Below are 18,906 nucleotides of genomic sequence, written 5' to 3' on the forward strand. Positions count from 1 at the left end.
GCATGCATTGGGGCAGTAGGTTACTGTACGTTAAGGCTGGGATAATTTCAGGAGCAGAGAATGTGTTGTAAAGCTAACTTCCATCTGCACAGTTCAGAAATGCTGGTGGTGGAAGGAAGGATCCAGATGGTCTGGGTTGTGAAGCAGCCACTGAAATCAAGCATGTTATGTTCAGATGCACATTTTGCCACAGAGTGGTGTCCTAAGCTCTTGGGTACAGTTTGGTGGTGGTTGCTCATGCTGGTGACAAGCTGACTGGTAGTCATACCAATACAATAGCTGTGCACTGATTGCAGCAGAGCTGGTATATGATATGGCTGCTTTTACATGTGGCCCAGCCTCTGAGGGGGTAGGTTAAATCTGTGACAGCACTGAAATAGGAAGTGCTGGGGGGGGGATTGGGTTGGTCTTGTACCTGGGTCTTCCACATGGATATGAAACCTGCGGTAAGGGGTTGGGATTGGGAGTGGCATTGGCATTGGGATGGACTAGGATGTTGTGGAGGTAAGTTGGATGACAGAAAATCACTTTAGGAAGGTTGGGAAGGATGTTGGATAGGATTTCCCTTATTTCAGACCTTGACAATATGTAATCAAAGCACTGACGAAGGATGTGGTTCAGATGTTCCAGTCGTGGGTGGTACTGGGTGATGAATGTAGTGCTGGATGGTACTGCATGATGAATAGGCACTCGTTTGCAGCTGGTTCTTTGGGGTGGTGGGGGGATTGGAGGTGTGTGGGAAAATGACAAAGGAGAAATGCTTGCAGACCACGTCTCGGGGTTAGAGTTTGTCTGTGAATGCCTTGGTGAGCCATGCCTTGGTGAGCCCAGCATACTGGGCAAGGGAGTTCTTGTCACATGGAAGGGATGACAGCTGTCAAAACATAGGTACTGTTTTTGGTCGGTAGGTTTAATGTGGACAGAGGTGTGGATGGAGCCATCAGAGAGGAGGTCAATGTCCAGGAAGGTGGGGCACTGGGTTATGGAGGACCAAGTGAAGTGGCTGGGAGAGAAGTGTTGAGGTTGTGAAGGAATGAGGATAGAATGTCATTGCTCTGAATCCAGATCATGAAGACATTATCAATGAAACTGTACGAGACTAAGGGTTTGAGGAAGGTCTCCACTTAGATGGCCCATAAACAGGTTGGCATAGGAAGGTTCCAACCACGTGCCCATGGCTGTGCAGCAGATTTATTTGTAAACCTTCCCTTCATAGGAGAAGTAGTTATGAGTGAGAACAGAGTTGGCAAAGCTTAAGAGGAATGAGGTAGTGGATTTGGATTCTGAAGGATTTGGGATAGGTAGTATTCAATAATGGCAAGGCCATGGGCATAAGGGATGTTAATGTATAGGTAAGTGGTGTGAACAGTGACAAGAGGGGATTCAGAATGTAACAAGGTGGGAATTGTGGAGAGTCAGCGAAGGAAGTGGTTGGTATCATTGATATGGGAAGCTAGATTACGGACCACTGGTTGGAGGTGTTGGTCAGTGAGGTCCAAAATTCTTTCAGTGGGGGCACAATAACCATCTGTATCCTCCTCTACACCACCAGCTTTTCTGAACTGTCCAGTTATCATTACAACACATTCTCTGCTCCTATAATTATAATGGCCTCAACCTACAGTGACCTACTGTCCCTACAGCCTCCACCCAACAGTTTCCGCCCCCTCTGTCCTATCACCTCCTTCCTATTTTCATCCCCTCATCCTCATTGTGTGCCGTCTTTTTCCACCGCACCCACCCATCTCTCTCCTTCCGCGCTCCTCACATTTTCCACTCATTGTTGTTCCCTGACCCTCTTCCTTGCCGCACTGCCTCCCAAAGCTGCACCAGGTGGCAGTCTTGTCATGTCTTCATCTAGTACCTGCAAAGAACTCCTCTCTCTCTCACCCTCCAACATGTGTACCCCCTATCTGTTCCCCTTCCTCACCCTCTCCAGACCACTGCTTTTGTTGAACATGACAGTTGCATTCCTGTCCGAGTTGTCAGAGATGGTGGTCACATGTGAGGTGTGCTTGCCCGTGTGAATGAATGTGTGTGTGTTTACTTTTTTTAAAGAAGACTTTGACTGAAAGCTAAATGTGTAACAGTCTTTTCATTGCGCCTGCCTGCAATTCAATGTGTAAGTTGCAATCTATCCTTTTCTTACACTGTTGACATTCCAACCTGTAGTTTCCACTGTTAGAGAGGAATGTGAACTAGACAGAATAAACAATAAGAAAGACAAAAGAAAGGACAGGAGGAAAGTACTGAATAAAATACTATGAATTTGTTGAGCTCCTGCAGAATAAGAAAAAGTTCACAGCTCACAACAATAAAGTCATGTCATTTACAAACTGCACAGCTCCGCCTTCAGTAGTTACTCTGCACAAAATGCTTGTCGATAAAAAATTAGAGAGCTCATGCCACGTCAAGTGGGTCACATTTAGGAATAATCCCAACCAGACCATCTATAATTCAAATGACATTTTGTAAATGTTCCAAATAAAATAAAGCTAGCTTTGCAAACTTTGAGGTCCAGATACAGAAAATTGAGTGTTATAGGAGGTCTTCGGTATAGGATTACAAAATGTGTGACCTCAACGACAGTTTTGGCCAAATTTATGTTGTCTCAAAATGGAAAATAATATTAGTTATACCAAACTGCAGTAGTTATTTGTGTCTATTCAAAGTGCTATTAAGAATTTTTTCCTTCTCCTTGCCAGTTTAAGCTTACTAGCTTTTACTGAGAATTCTGACCAAAACTGTAAATTCAGAAGCCTCTGCAACATCAAACCAATTTTTTAAAAGCAAGTGTTAACATCTGCAAATTTCAATATTTGAAGAAACTCACTCTGTAGGTTACCATTATTACCACACTACTGGCATTGCTGATTATTAGAATTTTGCTGTACATATGTATCTGACTTAAACCTACCTACACTACAATCTGCTGAAAAATTTTACATTGTACTTGACAAATCTTGCACTTTACGTAACCTTATGACTCTTATTTTGAGACTTTCTTAGATTTTAGAAGAGAACGGCCAAACTTGACACATATGAGTTGACGCTTTCTACAGTTTCCATTATTTCATCAGCATTTGAATCCTTTGAAGAGGATAACAGAGCAGCAAGTTTCTTATGAACTGCATTCTGGCAAACTGAGCACAACTGCATGTGAATTTTTTAAATTCAGCTGCTCTTGCTTTATTAAGAGCACATCATCTATTTTAATGACAATATTTGTTTTTGAAAAAGGATTGCAGCAGTGATTTTTGCAAAAATTCAAATTGAGTGAGAAGCAATGCTCCATTATAGAAGTGGATCACTAAACTGTTGGTACGTAAACAGGCCTGATGAAAGTAGGCTAACTTCAGAATTTGGCCCAGAGGGCTACACAATACCAATTGGCCACTGTTTCATCCTCTGCCACATGGCATCAGTTGGATGCAGTATGGAGTTTCAACTCATTGCTTTCTGAGTCGTCATCAGCTACCGAGACCATTGGGCTGCTGCTTCTCAACTGGTCTCCAGAGGCAGAGTGGACTCTGTTCCACTCCCTTTTTTTAAAATAAAAAACTGGTAGTACTGGGAACTGAACTTGGCTCTTCCGCATGCCTGTCAGGTATGTTGGTCATGCATCTACGGAGGCAATACAAATAAAGGATGATCACACTCTCAATTAGCCAAACAACCAAATGTGAAGTCAGGGCAAACATCTGGATCTACTAGTCTACCACTGAATAATTTTACTTAGACAACCCTGTGCTATAACACACTGAAGCTGCCTAGTAGACACAACATTCTATTTTTATTGCAGGCCAGACAACTTAATTGACAATAAACTACTCAGTGCGTTGTTCAACTCGAAAGAGACTAATTTCTTGGTTACAATGGTTCTGCTAGAGACACATAAAAAGTAAAAATGTATCCAAAATTACAGCATGTTAAATGTAAGTTGATACATTTAGGAAGAGGGAGCAGAGGAAGCCTGGCGCCCACACAGACTGCCACAGGATGGGGAGATGTGCAGGGGGAACAAGCCATGCCTGGCTGCTGCAGTGCTCAGATCACAAACTGCACTTCATGCTCCCATGAAAGAAGTAAAAATTCACTTACATCTTGTTCATAAATAAAACTAAAATCATCTTACATACTGACATGAATAATAAAGATCCAGCAATTATGTACACTTACTGCAAGGAAAGATCCTTCTGAATCTGCTTAGTATATTCATCTCTTGGTCTCCCTCTATTATTTTTACCCTCCATGCCTCCCTCGAATACTAATTTGGTGATCCCTTGACGCCTCCGAACGTGTCCTACCAACCGATCCCTTCTTTTAGTCAGGTTGTGCCACAAATTCTTCTTCTCCCCAATTCTATTCAGTACCTCCTCATTACTTATGTGATCTACCCATCTCATCTTCAGCGTTCTTCTGTAGCACTGCATTTCAAAAGCTTTCATTCTCTTCTTGTCTAAACTATTTATTGTCCATGTTTCACTTCCATACATGGCTACATTCCATACAAGTACTTTCACAAAAGACTCCCTGACACTTACATCTATATTCAATGTTAACAAATTTCTCTTCTTCAGACATGATTTTTTTGCCATTGCCAGTCTACATTTTACATCCTCTCTCCTTCGGCCATTGTCAGTTATTTTGCTGCCCAAAAAGCAAAACACATTTACTACTTTAGCTGTCTCATTTCCTAACCTAATTCCCTTAGCATCACCCGAATTTTATTTGACTAAATTCCATTGTCCTTGTTTTGCTTTTGTTGATTTTCATCTTATATCCTCCTTTCAAGACACTGTCCATTCTGTTCAACTGCTCTTCCAAGCCCTTTGCTGTATCTGACAGAATTACAATGTCATCGGCAAATCTCAAAGTTTTTATTTCTTTCAAAGAACTTTAATTCCTACTCTTTTTTTTGTTGTTTCCTTTACTGCTTTTTCAATATACAGACAGAACAACACTGGGGATAGGCTACAGTCCCGTCTCACTCCCTTCCTCCCTTTCATACTCCCTGACTCTTATAACTGCTGTCTAGTTTCTGTATGACTTGCAAATACCCTTTTGCTTCCTGTATTTTACCCCTGCTACCTTCAGAATTTCCAAGAGAGTATTCCAGTCAACATTGTCAAAAGATTTCTTTAAGTCTGAAAATACTATAAATGTAGGTTTGTCTTTCCTTAATCCATCTTCTAAGACAAGTTGTAAGGTCAGTATTGCCTCGCATGTTCCGACATTTTTCAGGAATCCAAATTGATCTTCCCCGAGATTGACTTCTACCAGTTTTCCAGTCATCTGTAAAGATTTTGTGTTAGTATTTTGCAATCATAACTTATTAAACTGATAGTTCGATAATTTTCACACCTCTCAGCAACTGCTTGCTTTGGAATCGGAATTACTACATTCTTCTTGAAGTCTGAGGCTATTTTGCCTGTCTCACACATCTTGCACACCAGATGGAAGAGTTTTGTCATGGTTGGCTATCAGTAGAGCCGACAGAATATCATCTACCCCTGGGGCCTTGTTTCGACTTAGATCTTTCAGAGCTCTGTGAAATTCTCCTTGCAGTATTATATCTCCTCTCCCATCTTCATCTACGTCCACTTTCCTTTCTATAATATTGCCTTATAGTTCATCTTCCTTGTGTAGGTACTCAATATATTCCTTCCACCTTTCAGCTTTCCCTTTTTTGCTTAGGACTCATCTTCCATCTGAGTTATTGTTATTCATACAGCCGCTTCTCTTTTTCCTGAAGGCCTTTTTAATTTTCCTGTATGTGGTATATATCTTTCCCCACGTGAAATATGCTTCTAAATCTTTACATTTGTCCTCTAGCCATTCCTGCTTAAGCCATTTTGCACTTCCTTTCAGTCTCATTTTTTCAGTGTTTGTACTCCCTTCTGCCTGTTTCATTTGCTGCATTTTAAAATTTTCTCCTTTCCTGAATTAAATCAAATATCTCTTGTGTTATCCAAGGATATCTACTAGGCCTATTCTTTTTACTTATTTGATCCTCTGCTGCCTTCACTATTTCATTTCTTAAAGCTACTACTACGTATATTCCTTTCCCCTGTTCTAGTCAACTGTTGTCTAATGCTCCCTCTGAAATTCTCAACAACCTCTGGTTCTTTCAACTTATCAAGTCCCATCTCCTTAATCTTCTACCTTTTTGCAATTTCTTAAGTTTTAATCTACAGTTCATAACCAATAAATTGGTGTCAGAGACCACATTTGTTCCTGTAAATGTCTTACAATTCAAGATCTGGTTCCTCAATCTCTGTCTAATCATTACATAATCAATCTGAAAACTTCCCATGTCTCCAGGTCTCTTCCACATATACATCTTTCTTTTATTATTATAAAACCAAGTGTCAGCGATGATTATGTTATACTCTGTGTAAAATTCTACCAGGTGGATTCCTCTTTCATCACTTTCCACCAGTCCTATTCAGCTACTATTTTTCCTTCTCTTCATTTTCTTATTATCGAATTCCAGTCCCTCATCACAATTAACTTTTCGTCTGCTGTAACTATCTGAATAATTTCTTCTGTCTCATCATACATTTCTTCAGTCTCATGACCATCTGTGGAGCTAGTTGGCATACAGTCTTGTACTAACTGTGGCAGGTGGGGGCTTCATGTCTATCTTGGCTATTATAATGTGATCGCTATGCTGTTCATAGTAGCTTACCTGTATTCCTCTGTTTTTTCAAATGGTTCAAATGGCTCTGAGCACTATGCGACTTAACTGCTGAGGTCATCAGTCGCCTAGAACTTAGAACTAATTAAACCTAACTAACCTAAGGACATCACACACATCCATGCCCGAGGCAGGATTCGAACCTGCGACCGTAGCGGTCGCTCGGCTCCAGACTGTAGCGCCCAGAACCGCACGGCCACTCCGGCCGGCCCTCTGTTTTTTATTCATGATTAAACTCACTTCTGTATTACCCCTATCTGATAATATATTTATAACCGTGTATTCACCTGACCAGAAGTCCTGTTCCTCCTGCCACCACACTTCACTAATTTTAAGAGATCTTAAGGTTTGCATTTCAAAGCCCTTTTTACCAGACAATCTTTTCTTGTTATGATCTATGCCACCTCCTCCCACAATATGGAAAGCAAAGAGCTAGCAGTAGAAGATATTTGCTTAACAGTGACAAACATGAAGAAGCAATGAAGCGCTCATAGCTCACTAAGGTATGCCCAGGGTTACTACACATTTTTAGTTGAAATCATTCCTGTCATAACCCAAAATATTGAACATTCCTCCTGGAAGACCCTGTAGCATAAATCTAAAACATCTATCAAACATGAAATACAATTATACTTTGGAAATACTTGACAGTATTACCCTCCAACTATTTTCTTAAAAATTTATCCTGAGAGAATGCAAAAACAAACAAAATATTTTCTGGTACAAAATCATCTACTCTTTATAATTAAACAAAAATAAAAATACAATGTGATAGCATATAGTTATACAACATAAAAGTATACAAACAACTGATAATTTTTTTTGATAGTTTGATTATTAGTTAATAACTTCTAAAATAATAATAAATAACTGCTGTCCTTTGGCAGAGATGATAACAAGCATCTCTACAACTACATCTACATCATACTCTGCAAGCAAGGTGCAAGGTGTGTGGTGGAGGGTACTTTCAGTACCACTATCTGATCCCTCCAACCCTGTTCCACTCGCGAATATTGCGTGGGAAAATGATTGTCAGTAAGCCTCTGTATTGGCTCTAATTTCTCGGATTTTCTCCTTGTGGTCAATACGCGAGATGTATGTGGGGAGAAGTAATATATTGTCTGACTCCTCATGAAAAATACTGTTCTGAAATTTCAATAGTAAATCTCTCCATGATGCGCAACACCTCTCTTGTAACATCTGCTGCCAGTGGAGTTTGTTTAGCATCTCTGTAATGCTCTCTTGCCAGCTAAAAGATCCCGCGACGAAACAGGCCACTATTTGTTGGACCTTTTCTATCTCCTCTATCAGACCTACCTGATAGGGATCCCATATAGATGAACAATACCCAAGAATTGGGTGAACAAGCGCCTTACAAGCCACTTCCTTCGTGGACGACTTAAATTTCCTTAAGATTCTTCTTTTTTCATTAAATAGCAATGCAGGATGGTGTCAAATGCCTTACTGAAATCAAGGAACATGGCATCAACCGGAGCGCCGTTGTCCACTGTGCTGTGGATCTCATGGAGGAACAGACCAAGCTGAGTTTCGCAGAATCTCTGTTTGCGAAATCCATGTTGATTTTTATAGAGATGTTCATTTTCCAGAAACGTCATAATTCTTGAGCACACCTAGCTGCAGAACTACTAAAGAGCACTCAGTATACTTTAAGTTTGTTCATAAATAAGGGCAGCCACAAAACAGTTGAAAAATTGTTGTATTAATTTTTCCCCTACATTGACCTCATGTTGCATCAAAATGGTGAATGACACTGACTTAAAATTTCAGCAGTGTGTTGAATACAAAATGCCATAGGGCTCAAAGAAAATTCTGCGCTGTTAACCGATGCCCAAATTGTCACCTTCCAATTTGACCTAGATCTTCGGCTATGCTACACATTGGTCTGACAAAACAATCAAGATTTCTGGCTAGGGTATCCCTATAGATCTTAGTCCATTTTGCAGCCACCTATCGAACACCTGATACAACGTGAAAATTTACATATGCTGAGGTCAAATTTTCTACACCTTATTGTATTCTATCCCCCCCCCCCCCCCCCATGGACCTTGTTGTTGGTGGGGAGGCTTGCGTGCCTCAGTGATACAGATAGCAGTACCATAGGTACAACCACAACGGAGCGGTATCTGTTGAGAGGCCAGGCAAATGTGTGGTTCCTGAAGAGGGGCAGCAGCTTTTCAGTAGTGCAGTGGCAACAGTCTGGATCACTGACTGATCTGGCCTTGTAACACTAACCAAAATGGCCTTGCTGTGCTGGTACTGCGAACGGCTGAAAGCAAGGGGAAACTAAAGCCGTAATTTTTCCCGAGTGCATGCAGCTTTACTGTATGGTTAAATGATGATGGCATCCTCTTGGGTAAAATATTCTGGAGGTAAAATAGTCCCCCATTTGGAATTCCGGACAGGGACTACTCAAGAGGACGTCGTTATCAGGAGAAAGAAAACTGGCGTTCTACGGATTGGAGCGTGGAATGTCAGATCCCTTAATCGGGCAGGTAGGTTAGAAAATTTAAAAAGGGAAATGGATAGGTTAAAGTTAGATATAGTGGGAATTAGTGAAGTTTGGTGGCAGGAGGAACAAAACTTTTGACCAGGTGAATACAGGGTTATAAATACAAAATCAGATAGGGGTAATGCAGGAGTAGGTTTAATAATGAATAAAAAACTAGGAGTGCAGGTAAGCTACTACAAACAGCATAGTGAACACATTATTGTGGCCAAGATAGACATGAAGCCCACGCCTACTACAGTAGTACAAGTTTATATGCCAACTAGCTCTGCAGATGATGAAGAAATGTATGATGAGGTAAAAGAAATTATTCAGATAGTGAAGGGAGAAAAAAATTTGACAGTCATGGGTGACTGGAATTCGATAGTAGGAAAAGGAAGAGAAGGAAACGTAGTAGGTGCATATGGATTGGGGGTAAGAAATGAAAGAGGAAGCCACCTGGTAGAATTTTGCACAGAGCATAACTTAATCATAGCTAACACTTGGTTCAAGAGTCATGAAAGAAGGTTGTATACATGGAAGAAGACTGGAGATACTAGAAGGTATCAGATAGATTATATAATAACTTCCTGGCAGATTAAAACTGTGTGCCCGACCGAGACTCGAACTCGGGACCTTTGCCTTTCGCGGGCAAGTGCTCACCATCTGAGCTACCGAAGCACGACTCACGCCCGGTACTCACAGCTTTACTTCTGCCAGTATCTCGTCTCCTACCTTCCAAACTTTACAGAAGCTCTCCTGCGAACCTTGCAGAACTAGCACTCCTGAAAGAAAGGATATAGTGGAGACATGGCTTAGCCACAGCCTGGGGGATGTTTCCAGAATGAGATTTTCACTCTGCAGCGGAGTGTGCGCTGATATGAAACTTCCTGGCAGATTAAAACTGTGCGTCCGACCGAGACTCGAACTCGGGACCTTTGCCTTTCGCGGGCAAGTGCTCACCATCTGAGCTACCGAAGCACGACTCACGTCCGGTACTCACAGCTTTACTTCTGCCAGTATCTCGTCTCCTACCTTCCAAACTTTACAGAAGCTCTCCTGCTAACCTTGCAGTTTTAATCTGCCAGGAAATTTCATATCAGCGCACACTCCGCTGCAGAGTGAAAATCTCATTCTGGAGATTATATAATGGTAAGACAGAGATTTAGGAACCAGGTTTTAAATAATAAGACATTTCCAGGGATAGATGTGGACTCTGACCACAATCTATTGGTTATGAACTGTAGATTAAAACTGAAAAAACTGCAAAAAGGTGGGAATTTCAGGAGATGAGACCTGGATAAACTGAAAGAACCAGAGGTTGTATAGATTTTCAGGGAGAGCATAAGGGAACAATTGACAGGAATAGGGGAAAGAAATACAGTAGAAGAAGAATGGTTGGTAACAGAAGAGATACTGAATTTAATTGATGAAAGGAGAAAATACAAAAATGCAGCAAGTGAAGCAGGAAAAAAGGAATACAAACGTCTCAAAAATGAGATCGACAGGAAGTGCAAAATGGCCAAGCAGGGATGGCTAGAGGACAAACGTAAGGATGTAGAGGCTTAACTCACTAGGGGTAAGATAGATACTGCCTACAGGAAAATTAAAGAGACCTTTGGAGAAAAGAGAACCACTTGTATGAATATCAAGAGCTCAGATGGAAACCCAGTTCTAAGCAAAGAAGGGAAAGCAGAAAGGTGGAAGGAGTATACAGAGGGTCTATACAGGGGCGATGTTCTTGAGGACAATATTATGGAAATGGAAGACGATGTAGATGATGATGAAATGGGAGGTATGATACTGGGTGAATAGTTTGACAGAGCACTGGAAGACCTGAGTCGAAACAAGGCCCCAGGAGTAGACAACATTCCATTAGAACTACTGACAGCCTTGGGAGAGCCAGTCCTGACAAAACTCTACCATCTGGTGAGCAAGATGTATGAGACAGGTGAAATAGGCCTACCATCAGACTTGAAGAAGAATATAATAATTCCAATCCCAAAGAAAGCAGGTGTTGACAGATATGAAAATTACCGAACTATCAGTTTAATAAGTCATGGCTGCAAAATACTAACGCTAAATTTTTACACACAAATGGAAAACTGGTAGAAGCCGAACTCGGGGAAGATCAGTTTGGATTAAGTAGAAATATTGGAACACATGAGTCAATACTGACCCGACGACTTATCTTAGTAAATAGATTAAGGAAAGGTAAACACACGTTTCTAGCATTTGTAGACTTAGAGAAAGCTTTTGACGATGTTGACTGGAATAATCTCTTTCAATTTTGACGGTGGCAGGGGTAAAATACAGGGAACGAAAGGCTATTTACAATTTGTACAGAAAGCAGATGGCAGTTATAAGAGTTGAGGGACATGAAAGGCAAGCAGTGGTTGGGAAGGGAGTGAGACAGGGATGTGGCCTCTCCCCAATGTTATTCAATCTGTATATTGAGCAAGCAGTAAAGGAAACAAAAGAAAAATTTGGAGTAGGTATTAAAATCCATGGAGAAGAAATAAAAACTTTTGAGGTTCGCCGATGACACTGCAATTCTGTCAGAGACAGCAAAGGACTTGGAAGAGCAGTTGAACGGAATGGACAGTGTCTTGAAAGGAGGGTATAAGATGAACATCAACAAAAGCGAAACGGGGATAATGGAATGTTGTCGAATTAAGTCGAGTGATGCTGAGGGAATTAGATTAGGAAATGAGGCACTTATAGTAGTAAAGGAGTTTTGCTATTTGGGGATCAAAATAACTGATGATGGTCAAAGGAGTGAGGAAATAAAATGTAGACTGGCAATGGCAAGGAAACCATTTCTGAAGAAGAGAAATGTGATAACATCGGGTATAGATTTAAGTGTCAGGAAGTCGTTTCTGAAAGTATTTGTATGAAGTGTAGCCATGTATGGAAGTGAAACATGGACGATAAATAGTTTGGAGAAAAAGAGAATAGAAGCTTTCGAAATGTGGTGTTACAGAAGTATGCTGAAGATTAGATGGGTAGATCACATAACTAACGAGGAGGTACTGAATAGAATTGGGGAGAAGAGGAGTTTGTGGCACAACTTGACTAGAAGAAGGTATCAGTTAGTGGGACATGTTCTGTCGCATCAAGGCATCACCAATTTAGTACTGGAGGGCAGTGTGGAGAGTAAAAATCACACAGGGAGACCAAGAGATGAATACACTAAGCAGATTCAGAAGGATGTAGGTTGCAGTAGGTATTGGGAGATAAAGAAGCTTGCACTGGATAGAGTAGCATGGAGAGCTGCATCAAACCAGTCTCAGGACTGAAGACCACCAAAACAAGAACAATGACAATGGCTACAAAAACAACATTGTATTCTATATGGAACATCTGTAGAATAAAGAGAAATATTCAAAATGAGTCATTGCCTGTGACAAGGGGAGTGCATAACCTGTGACAAACACCAAAAGCTTGGCGACGATAATGTTATATCAGTGGCAAGTTTTTCAGATGGGCTAAGGGGGTCAATGGAAGAGTCCGATTCCACCTGTCTGCTTTGACCCTCTGATGTAAGGGTGTTGTGGTGTGTGACGTCATTACAGCGCGGAGTTGGAGTTGGTTGTGTTTGTAGATGCCATCTTGTTGTGTTTCATGGCATCCTCTATCTGTGTGTGTGTGTGTGTGTGTGTGTGTGTGTGTGTGTGTGTGTGAGATGGCCGGCTGTAATCTGTTGGTGGTAAGTAACTGTTTTTTTTTTTGTTCTATTTTTCTCAAGTTGTAATGTTTTGTGAAATTATTGTGTATTGAATGTGTTTTAATTTACATAGGGATGTTTCAGTTCTTAATTTTTGAGGTGCTGTGGTTTTGGTTTTGCTTTTCGTAGCTGTAGCTGTTGGTTTTTTTTGTATAAGTAGTTATAGTATAGGCCTATATAGGTCAAGGGAAATGACCGATTCCACTTTTCGTTTTTTTATATGTAGGTATAGGTGTTTCAGTACCGTCAGCTGTGGTCAAGGGAAATGTCTGATTCCAATTTCTGTAATTTTTACTGTAGGCATTGGTGTTTTGGTATCGTCAACTGCCGTTGACCTATATAGGTCAAGGGAAGTGTCCGATTCCTGTAGATCTTGTAATTTTTTTTTTTGTTTGTCATCTTGTGTGTTTTGGGATTGTGGTGTATTTTTTACTGTTATATTTAGCTTGTCCACTCCCTAAAACCACCAATTTCCCGCAGTTGTCCCGTTAGTTTGATTGTATTTTTGGAGGGGGAGGTTATTATCTTATTTATACGTATTTTCGTGTTTGTGGCTGTGTGTATGTAGTGATATCACAGGCACCATATTGGAGACGCTTAGAATAGCCATTTCCACCATATTGATGACGTCATGGGACAAAGCAAACGGGTGGAATCGGTCACTTCTGTACTCCCAGGCTAAGCTACAATTCAGCATGTTAACACAACCAGGTTCTTTTAGTTTCACGTTCTTTGGATTCACCAACTCACAATCAAACTGTCACCTTCCAACATACCCCGACCTCAGGCTAAGCTATAGATCAGAGCAGTCACATTTATTGGCCTCACTGACAAGTAACAAAACTGTGAATATACATAGAAAAAGATGTCACAACAGTCATTAACTTTACATCACCATTCAAACTTTGGCTCAGAAGGGGGTAAATTATGCTGCCACAAAAGTCTTTGGTCACTTACTTAATAGCATCAAAAGTCTGACAGATAGCCATATAGCATTTAAAAGGAAATTAAAATAATTTCTGAATGGCAACTCCTTCCACTCATTAGATGAGTTTTTGGATATAGTAAGTGGGTAATTTCCCCCACCCCCACCCAAAAAAAAAGAAAAATTATTGTCATGTAATATTTTGTGTAATGTAGTATCTTGGATAGACACCTTTTATTAACCTGACACGTTCCACATCATTACGAAGTGTCATATTCATGATCTATGGAACAAGTACTAACTCAATCTAATCTTATCTATCGATTACCCTACTGATTGTACCTATTCAAAATTTCATTCAGGTTGGAGATGGTCACCTGGGGACCACTAATTCACTTGGTGTAGAATAACCCAGAAACAAATTAATTGTATATAGTGCACATGAGAAACTGCAGACAAAGTGTTCTTATAAAACTGAACGTCTACCTTATGACAATTTTGAAAGTTAATTGGAGTGGGGGGGGGACTGTATTACAACAAAGACTATTATTAAAGAGCAGTTGCAGAGAAAGCTGCAATATGAACACATCAAAAGCTATTAGCATTAAAAAATTTTGAATACGGCTGGCATTAATAGCAATAATTACAGAATATATAAAAATGGGTCGGTTCGGTAACTAACATGTCTACGTCACAATATACAAGGCAATCATCGGTCTCGAAAAACACTGGATGTTTGTACCCATGCACGTTAAGGTGTTTTATTTTATTTTTAAATTATTAAATATTTTATAAAATTTTTAAATATTTTATTTAATTATTAAAATAAACTTTGACTGAAACTGATAAAATTTTGTACTATGAACCGCATCATAGTCGAACTGCAGCAGACTGAGCGGAGGGGCGCAGTGGTTAGCACATGGACTCGCATTCCGGAGGACGACAATTCAAACCCGTCTCCGGCCACCCTGATTTAAGTATTCCATGATTTCCCTAAATAGTTTCAGGCAAATGTCGGGATGGTTCCTTTGAAAGGGCACAGCCGATTTCCTTCCCAATTCTTCCATAATGCGAGCTTGTGCTCCGTCTCTAATGACCTCGTTGTCGACGGGACGTAAAACACTAATCTCTGCCTCCTCCTCTAACTACAGCACATCAAACAGACATCTTAGATCTACTATAATCAAACAATCATTAATTTGAACTTACCAGTCTGTCTCTATCCAAGGTAAATATTGACACACATTTATCAAAAGAGCCAGATGCTAATCGTCTTCCATCGCAACTCCAACCAACAGAATGCACTTTAGAAGAATGTGCCTGATATTCTCGTGTTTTATTGTGTGTTTTGAAGTAATTCTGCAATTCTTCAATATTGCTATAGAAATCTACCATCGTTACAACGTATACTGACAGAAAATTACAAGTACTGTTTTCAAACACTGTAACTTTCCGGGGCGTCGCGATCAAAATCAACACAAACACAAACGCATGCTTGTTGATGTTGGGTTGTCGTTGTTGGCTTACAGTATCAGAGATGGTGACAAATGTGCAGAAGACGAATCAACCAGTGGATTTTTTTGTATCAAAGCATATATGCAGTAGCATGAGAGCTATGTTCTTCAGGTAATTCACACCGTTAATCAACACAAACGTATAATATTTGCTCATATATAAGAAAGTAGAAACCACAGTCTAAAGTAGAAACTACGGCCCACATCGAATCATATCGATATGGTTTAAAGCTAAAACTGAACGAAGCCACTGGCATGTGAACACGTGAAGATCGGAAAGTGTAAACCAAAGTATGGCGCCCTCAGAGGTAAACAAACGCATGATAAAATGTCAAACTGAACATTCTTAACACTACCATTCAGTAACGGGAGTTGTAATTCATATAAAAGGCAGGTCAAACTTTTCAATTATTAATGTCTTTCTTTCCTTCTAAGGATCTGTCAACTGGCGTGAAAGATAGGAGCAACAACACCATCCTTATCAATTCTTGTAAGAATGAATTGTTTAAGTTAACAGACAATTATAGGACGCTGCATCGTAAGCTGAAGGGGACGTGGAAGGTTATGCTGTAAGTAAATTCGGAATATTTAGATCGTACCTGAAGTAAGTGTTAATAGTTGCGTATTGCTGTATTTTCACATTCAGAAATAAGGAAGAAATAACCGACGTTGCACTATCGGATACTTCTGTATTCGTTTTGCCTGGACCCCGAGAAAAGTTCTCAGAAGCAGAATTCAACTGCATGAAGAAATTTTTGGATTCCGGAGGATATATGTTAGTAATGCTTGGCGAAGGTGGTGAAAAGGCATTCCATACAAATATCAATTTTCTTCTGGAAGAGTATGGTATTATGGTTAACAACGGTAAGTTGATTGATATATAATAACAATGACTAAAATTTATACAGTAGCCCCTGTATGTTGAATTATGCCTGTGAAATTCATTGTTACTAAATCAGAGTAAGTGCTATTTAAGTATTTGTGTTTTTGAACGTTGGGCGAAATGATGAAAAGCTTGTGTTTTGCATTTGTACTGAAAGATCTTCCTTCAATTTATGCTTATAATCCGTAGTGGTATTCTGCCCCAACACTGGTTTGATGCAGCTCCCCACACTAATGTATCCTGTGCAGGCCTCTTCATCTCCGGATAACTACTGGAACCTAAATCCGTTTTAACTTCCAATCTTCCACTCCCCCTCCCCCAATTACCAAATTGACGATTCTTTGATATTCAAAGTGGTGTTTCATCAACCAATCCGTTTTTTTTTCCATGTTATGCCACAAATTTCTTTTTTCGCAGCTTGATTCAATCTTTCTTCATTAATTATTTGATCTCCATACCTAACCTGTGGGTTAATGAATTAAATAAATTAATAAATAATTGATGAAGATAGATTGAATCAAGCTTCTGTACCATCACACTTCTGAAGCTCCTATTCTCTTCCTATCTGAATTACTTGACATCTATGTGGTGCAATGTTTTTGAGTTGATTCGTGTTTGTATATGTTGTGCTGTAGTATTTGGTGGTGCACACTTGTGGTGAATGTTGAGGTTTGGTAGTTGGCCATTTGATCCAGGGTAATCATTGCATGAACTTTGTCCTGGAAGAGTATGCTTTGTCACCAGAGAATTACTTTGATTTATTAGTTCTGTGTTTTATGCGTTTGAATTTTTTGCTAGGTGTGATTGGTGTTGTGTTGTTTTTTGTTAGTGATGGGTGCGATTGATATATTCAACAATTACTCTGTCGTGAAGACATGATGATAGAGATTAAATTCTTACAGCTGTTTGTATTGATTGCTGATTATGTCAGATGTCACATTTGTGGTGAGAATATGAAGTTGACCAGAGTCTTGGACTTTCATATCTGGGATTTAAACACGTGGAGGTGCCGCCTTGATAATATTTGGAAATTGATTTTGGCATGGAACCTGGTTTGAGAGATTTAGATCTGCCGTGATGGAGATTGTTTTGCTGACTTATTATTTTTTATCAGCCCTCTTTAAATTTTTGTGCACATGGGAGTGGAGTGAGTGAGAATTGTGCTTGATTGGTTTTCTTTTTGTGGGAAGTATGTTCAGTGTATGTTAAATTTTGGAGGAAGTTGGGGGGGGGGGGTATGTGAAGGTCTGGGTTTGTGATGTAAATTGATAGTCTCAGTTTAGAAAGAGGAAGTATGGGAGTGGCAGTTCACAGGTTTGTGGGAGTTGGGGAGGTCTAACTATTTTTTTGGGGTGAGGGGAGGAGGGGATATGCAGACTGTGGTTTATGGGTGTTTGATAATCGTACCAAGAGGAGCTTGGATGAGAGGTTCAGGTACGTCATTCCACACTGTGTCAACTCAATGCCAGAGTTCATCAATCATAGTGATAGATGAGTGGTGGTGTGCCAATCTCTCTTGACAAGCCACGACATGATGTTTTCCATTGCAGAGAAATCTGGAGAATGTACTGGCCAAGGCGTCAGTCAAACATCCTCATTGTTGAAGCCTTTCAGGGCAACACAGGCAGCATGCAAACTACAGTTATTTTGTTAGGGACATCTTGGAGACCTTGAAAATAAGCCACAGCTATCAGTCTTAATACATCAGAAGCATAACGACTGCTGTCCAAACTACTGGCTATGCAAACCAGAGGTGTTTGTGTTCTGTATCCAATGATATTCCCTATCATCACATTAGGTAATGAGCTCCTATGACAAATGGAATGTACAATTTGTTCTTGTCGGTGGCTCCACGTGATTATAAATCAGTTACGATGCTACTCTGATGAACTGGAACTCGTCACAAAAGACTACATGGTGCCGCAGTAGTCTCCAGTATTGTCAGTAAGCACATCACTCTTTGTGTGCATCTCTCTGCTGCTGTGTTAAGGGAAGATGCAACAATGGTTGCCTTTCTGACAGTCTGTGATGCTCCTGAAATTGTTGCCCTATCCAGTGGATAATTGCTTTGCTTCAGACAACCTCATGTCCTGATCTGAGGAACATGATGTGGTTGTGTGATCTGAGTACCTAAGCAAACACTTTGTTGTCTCAGATCCTGGTTGAGTGGGGCTATTGGGATCCTGTATGGTGTTGAATGTGCCCCACCTCAACTCATCAGTTCCATATTTGCACGGCAGCACAGGTGTTCGTTGGGGGTGGGTTGGGGGAGCGGGGTGGAGGAGCAGTAGCAGGACTCTTAAATTGTTGTTTCTTATGTAAACAGTTTTGTCAGTTTTGAGATGTGTCATACCACAAGAACTAAATTTTATTCATAGTGCTGCAGGTGGCTAAATGGCAGATTTAACGGAATCCCAGATATTATTTATAGAAGTGTTTGAGACCTCTATAAAGAATAAAAATTTTCAGATACCTATGCATTACATTTGTTAAATCTTTACCAATCCCATCCGCTATATAATGATGAACTGCACTGTTGATAGGCCATGATCCTGTCAGCGTCTGATTTGGACAGATACTGACAGAAGTTTCTCCTTCTTACACAAGGTATAGAGCTCTTGAAAACAACTAAAATTCAAATGTGCTTCTGA

At 40.2% G+C, this 18,906-nt stretch overlaps 2 protein-coding genes across 2 annotated transcripts in view; one reads left to right on the forward strand and one right to left on the reverse strand.

Annotated features, from left to right (window-relative positions):
- LOC126416117 (THO complex subunit 3) overlaps positions 1-15,471 on the reverse strand; it is a 53,489-nt gene extending 38,018 nt beyond the window's left edge. Inside the window, exon 1 of the mRNA XM_050083640.1 lies at positions 15,068-15,471. Within this exon, the coding sequence (XP_049939597.1) occupies positions 15,068-15,253 (186 nt within the window). The 5' untranslated portion in view covers positions 15,254-15,471. The remainder of the gene's footprint in view (positions 1-15,067) is intronic.
- A 97-nt stretch (positions 15,472-15,568) lies between these two features.
- The window catches only part of LOC126416116 (intraflagellar transport protein 52 homolog), a 73,510-nt gene continuing 70,172 nt past the window's right edge, over positions 15,569-18,906 (forward strand). The window contains exons 1-3 of the mRNA XM_050083639.1: positions 15,569-15,680; positions 15,808-15,941; positions 16,019-16,236. Coding sequence (XP_049939596.1) covers positions 15,666-15,680; positions 15,808-15,941; positions 16,019-16,236 — 367 coding nt within the window. The 5' untranslated portion in view covers positions 15,569-15,665. The remainder of the gene's footprint in view (positions 15,681-15,807; positions 15,942-16,018; positions 16,237-18,906) is intronic.

This window comes from Schistocerca serialis, chromosome 8 (genome assembly GCF_023864345.2).
Source record: "Schistocerca serialis cubense isolate TAMUIC-IGC-003099 chromosome 8, iqSchSeri2.2, whole genome shotgun sequence".
NCBI lineage: Eukaryota > Metazoa > Arthropoda > Insecta > Orthoptera > Acrididae > Schistocerca > Schistocerca serialis.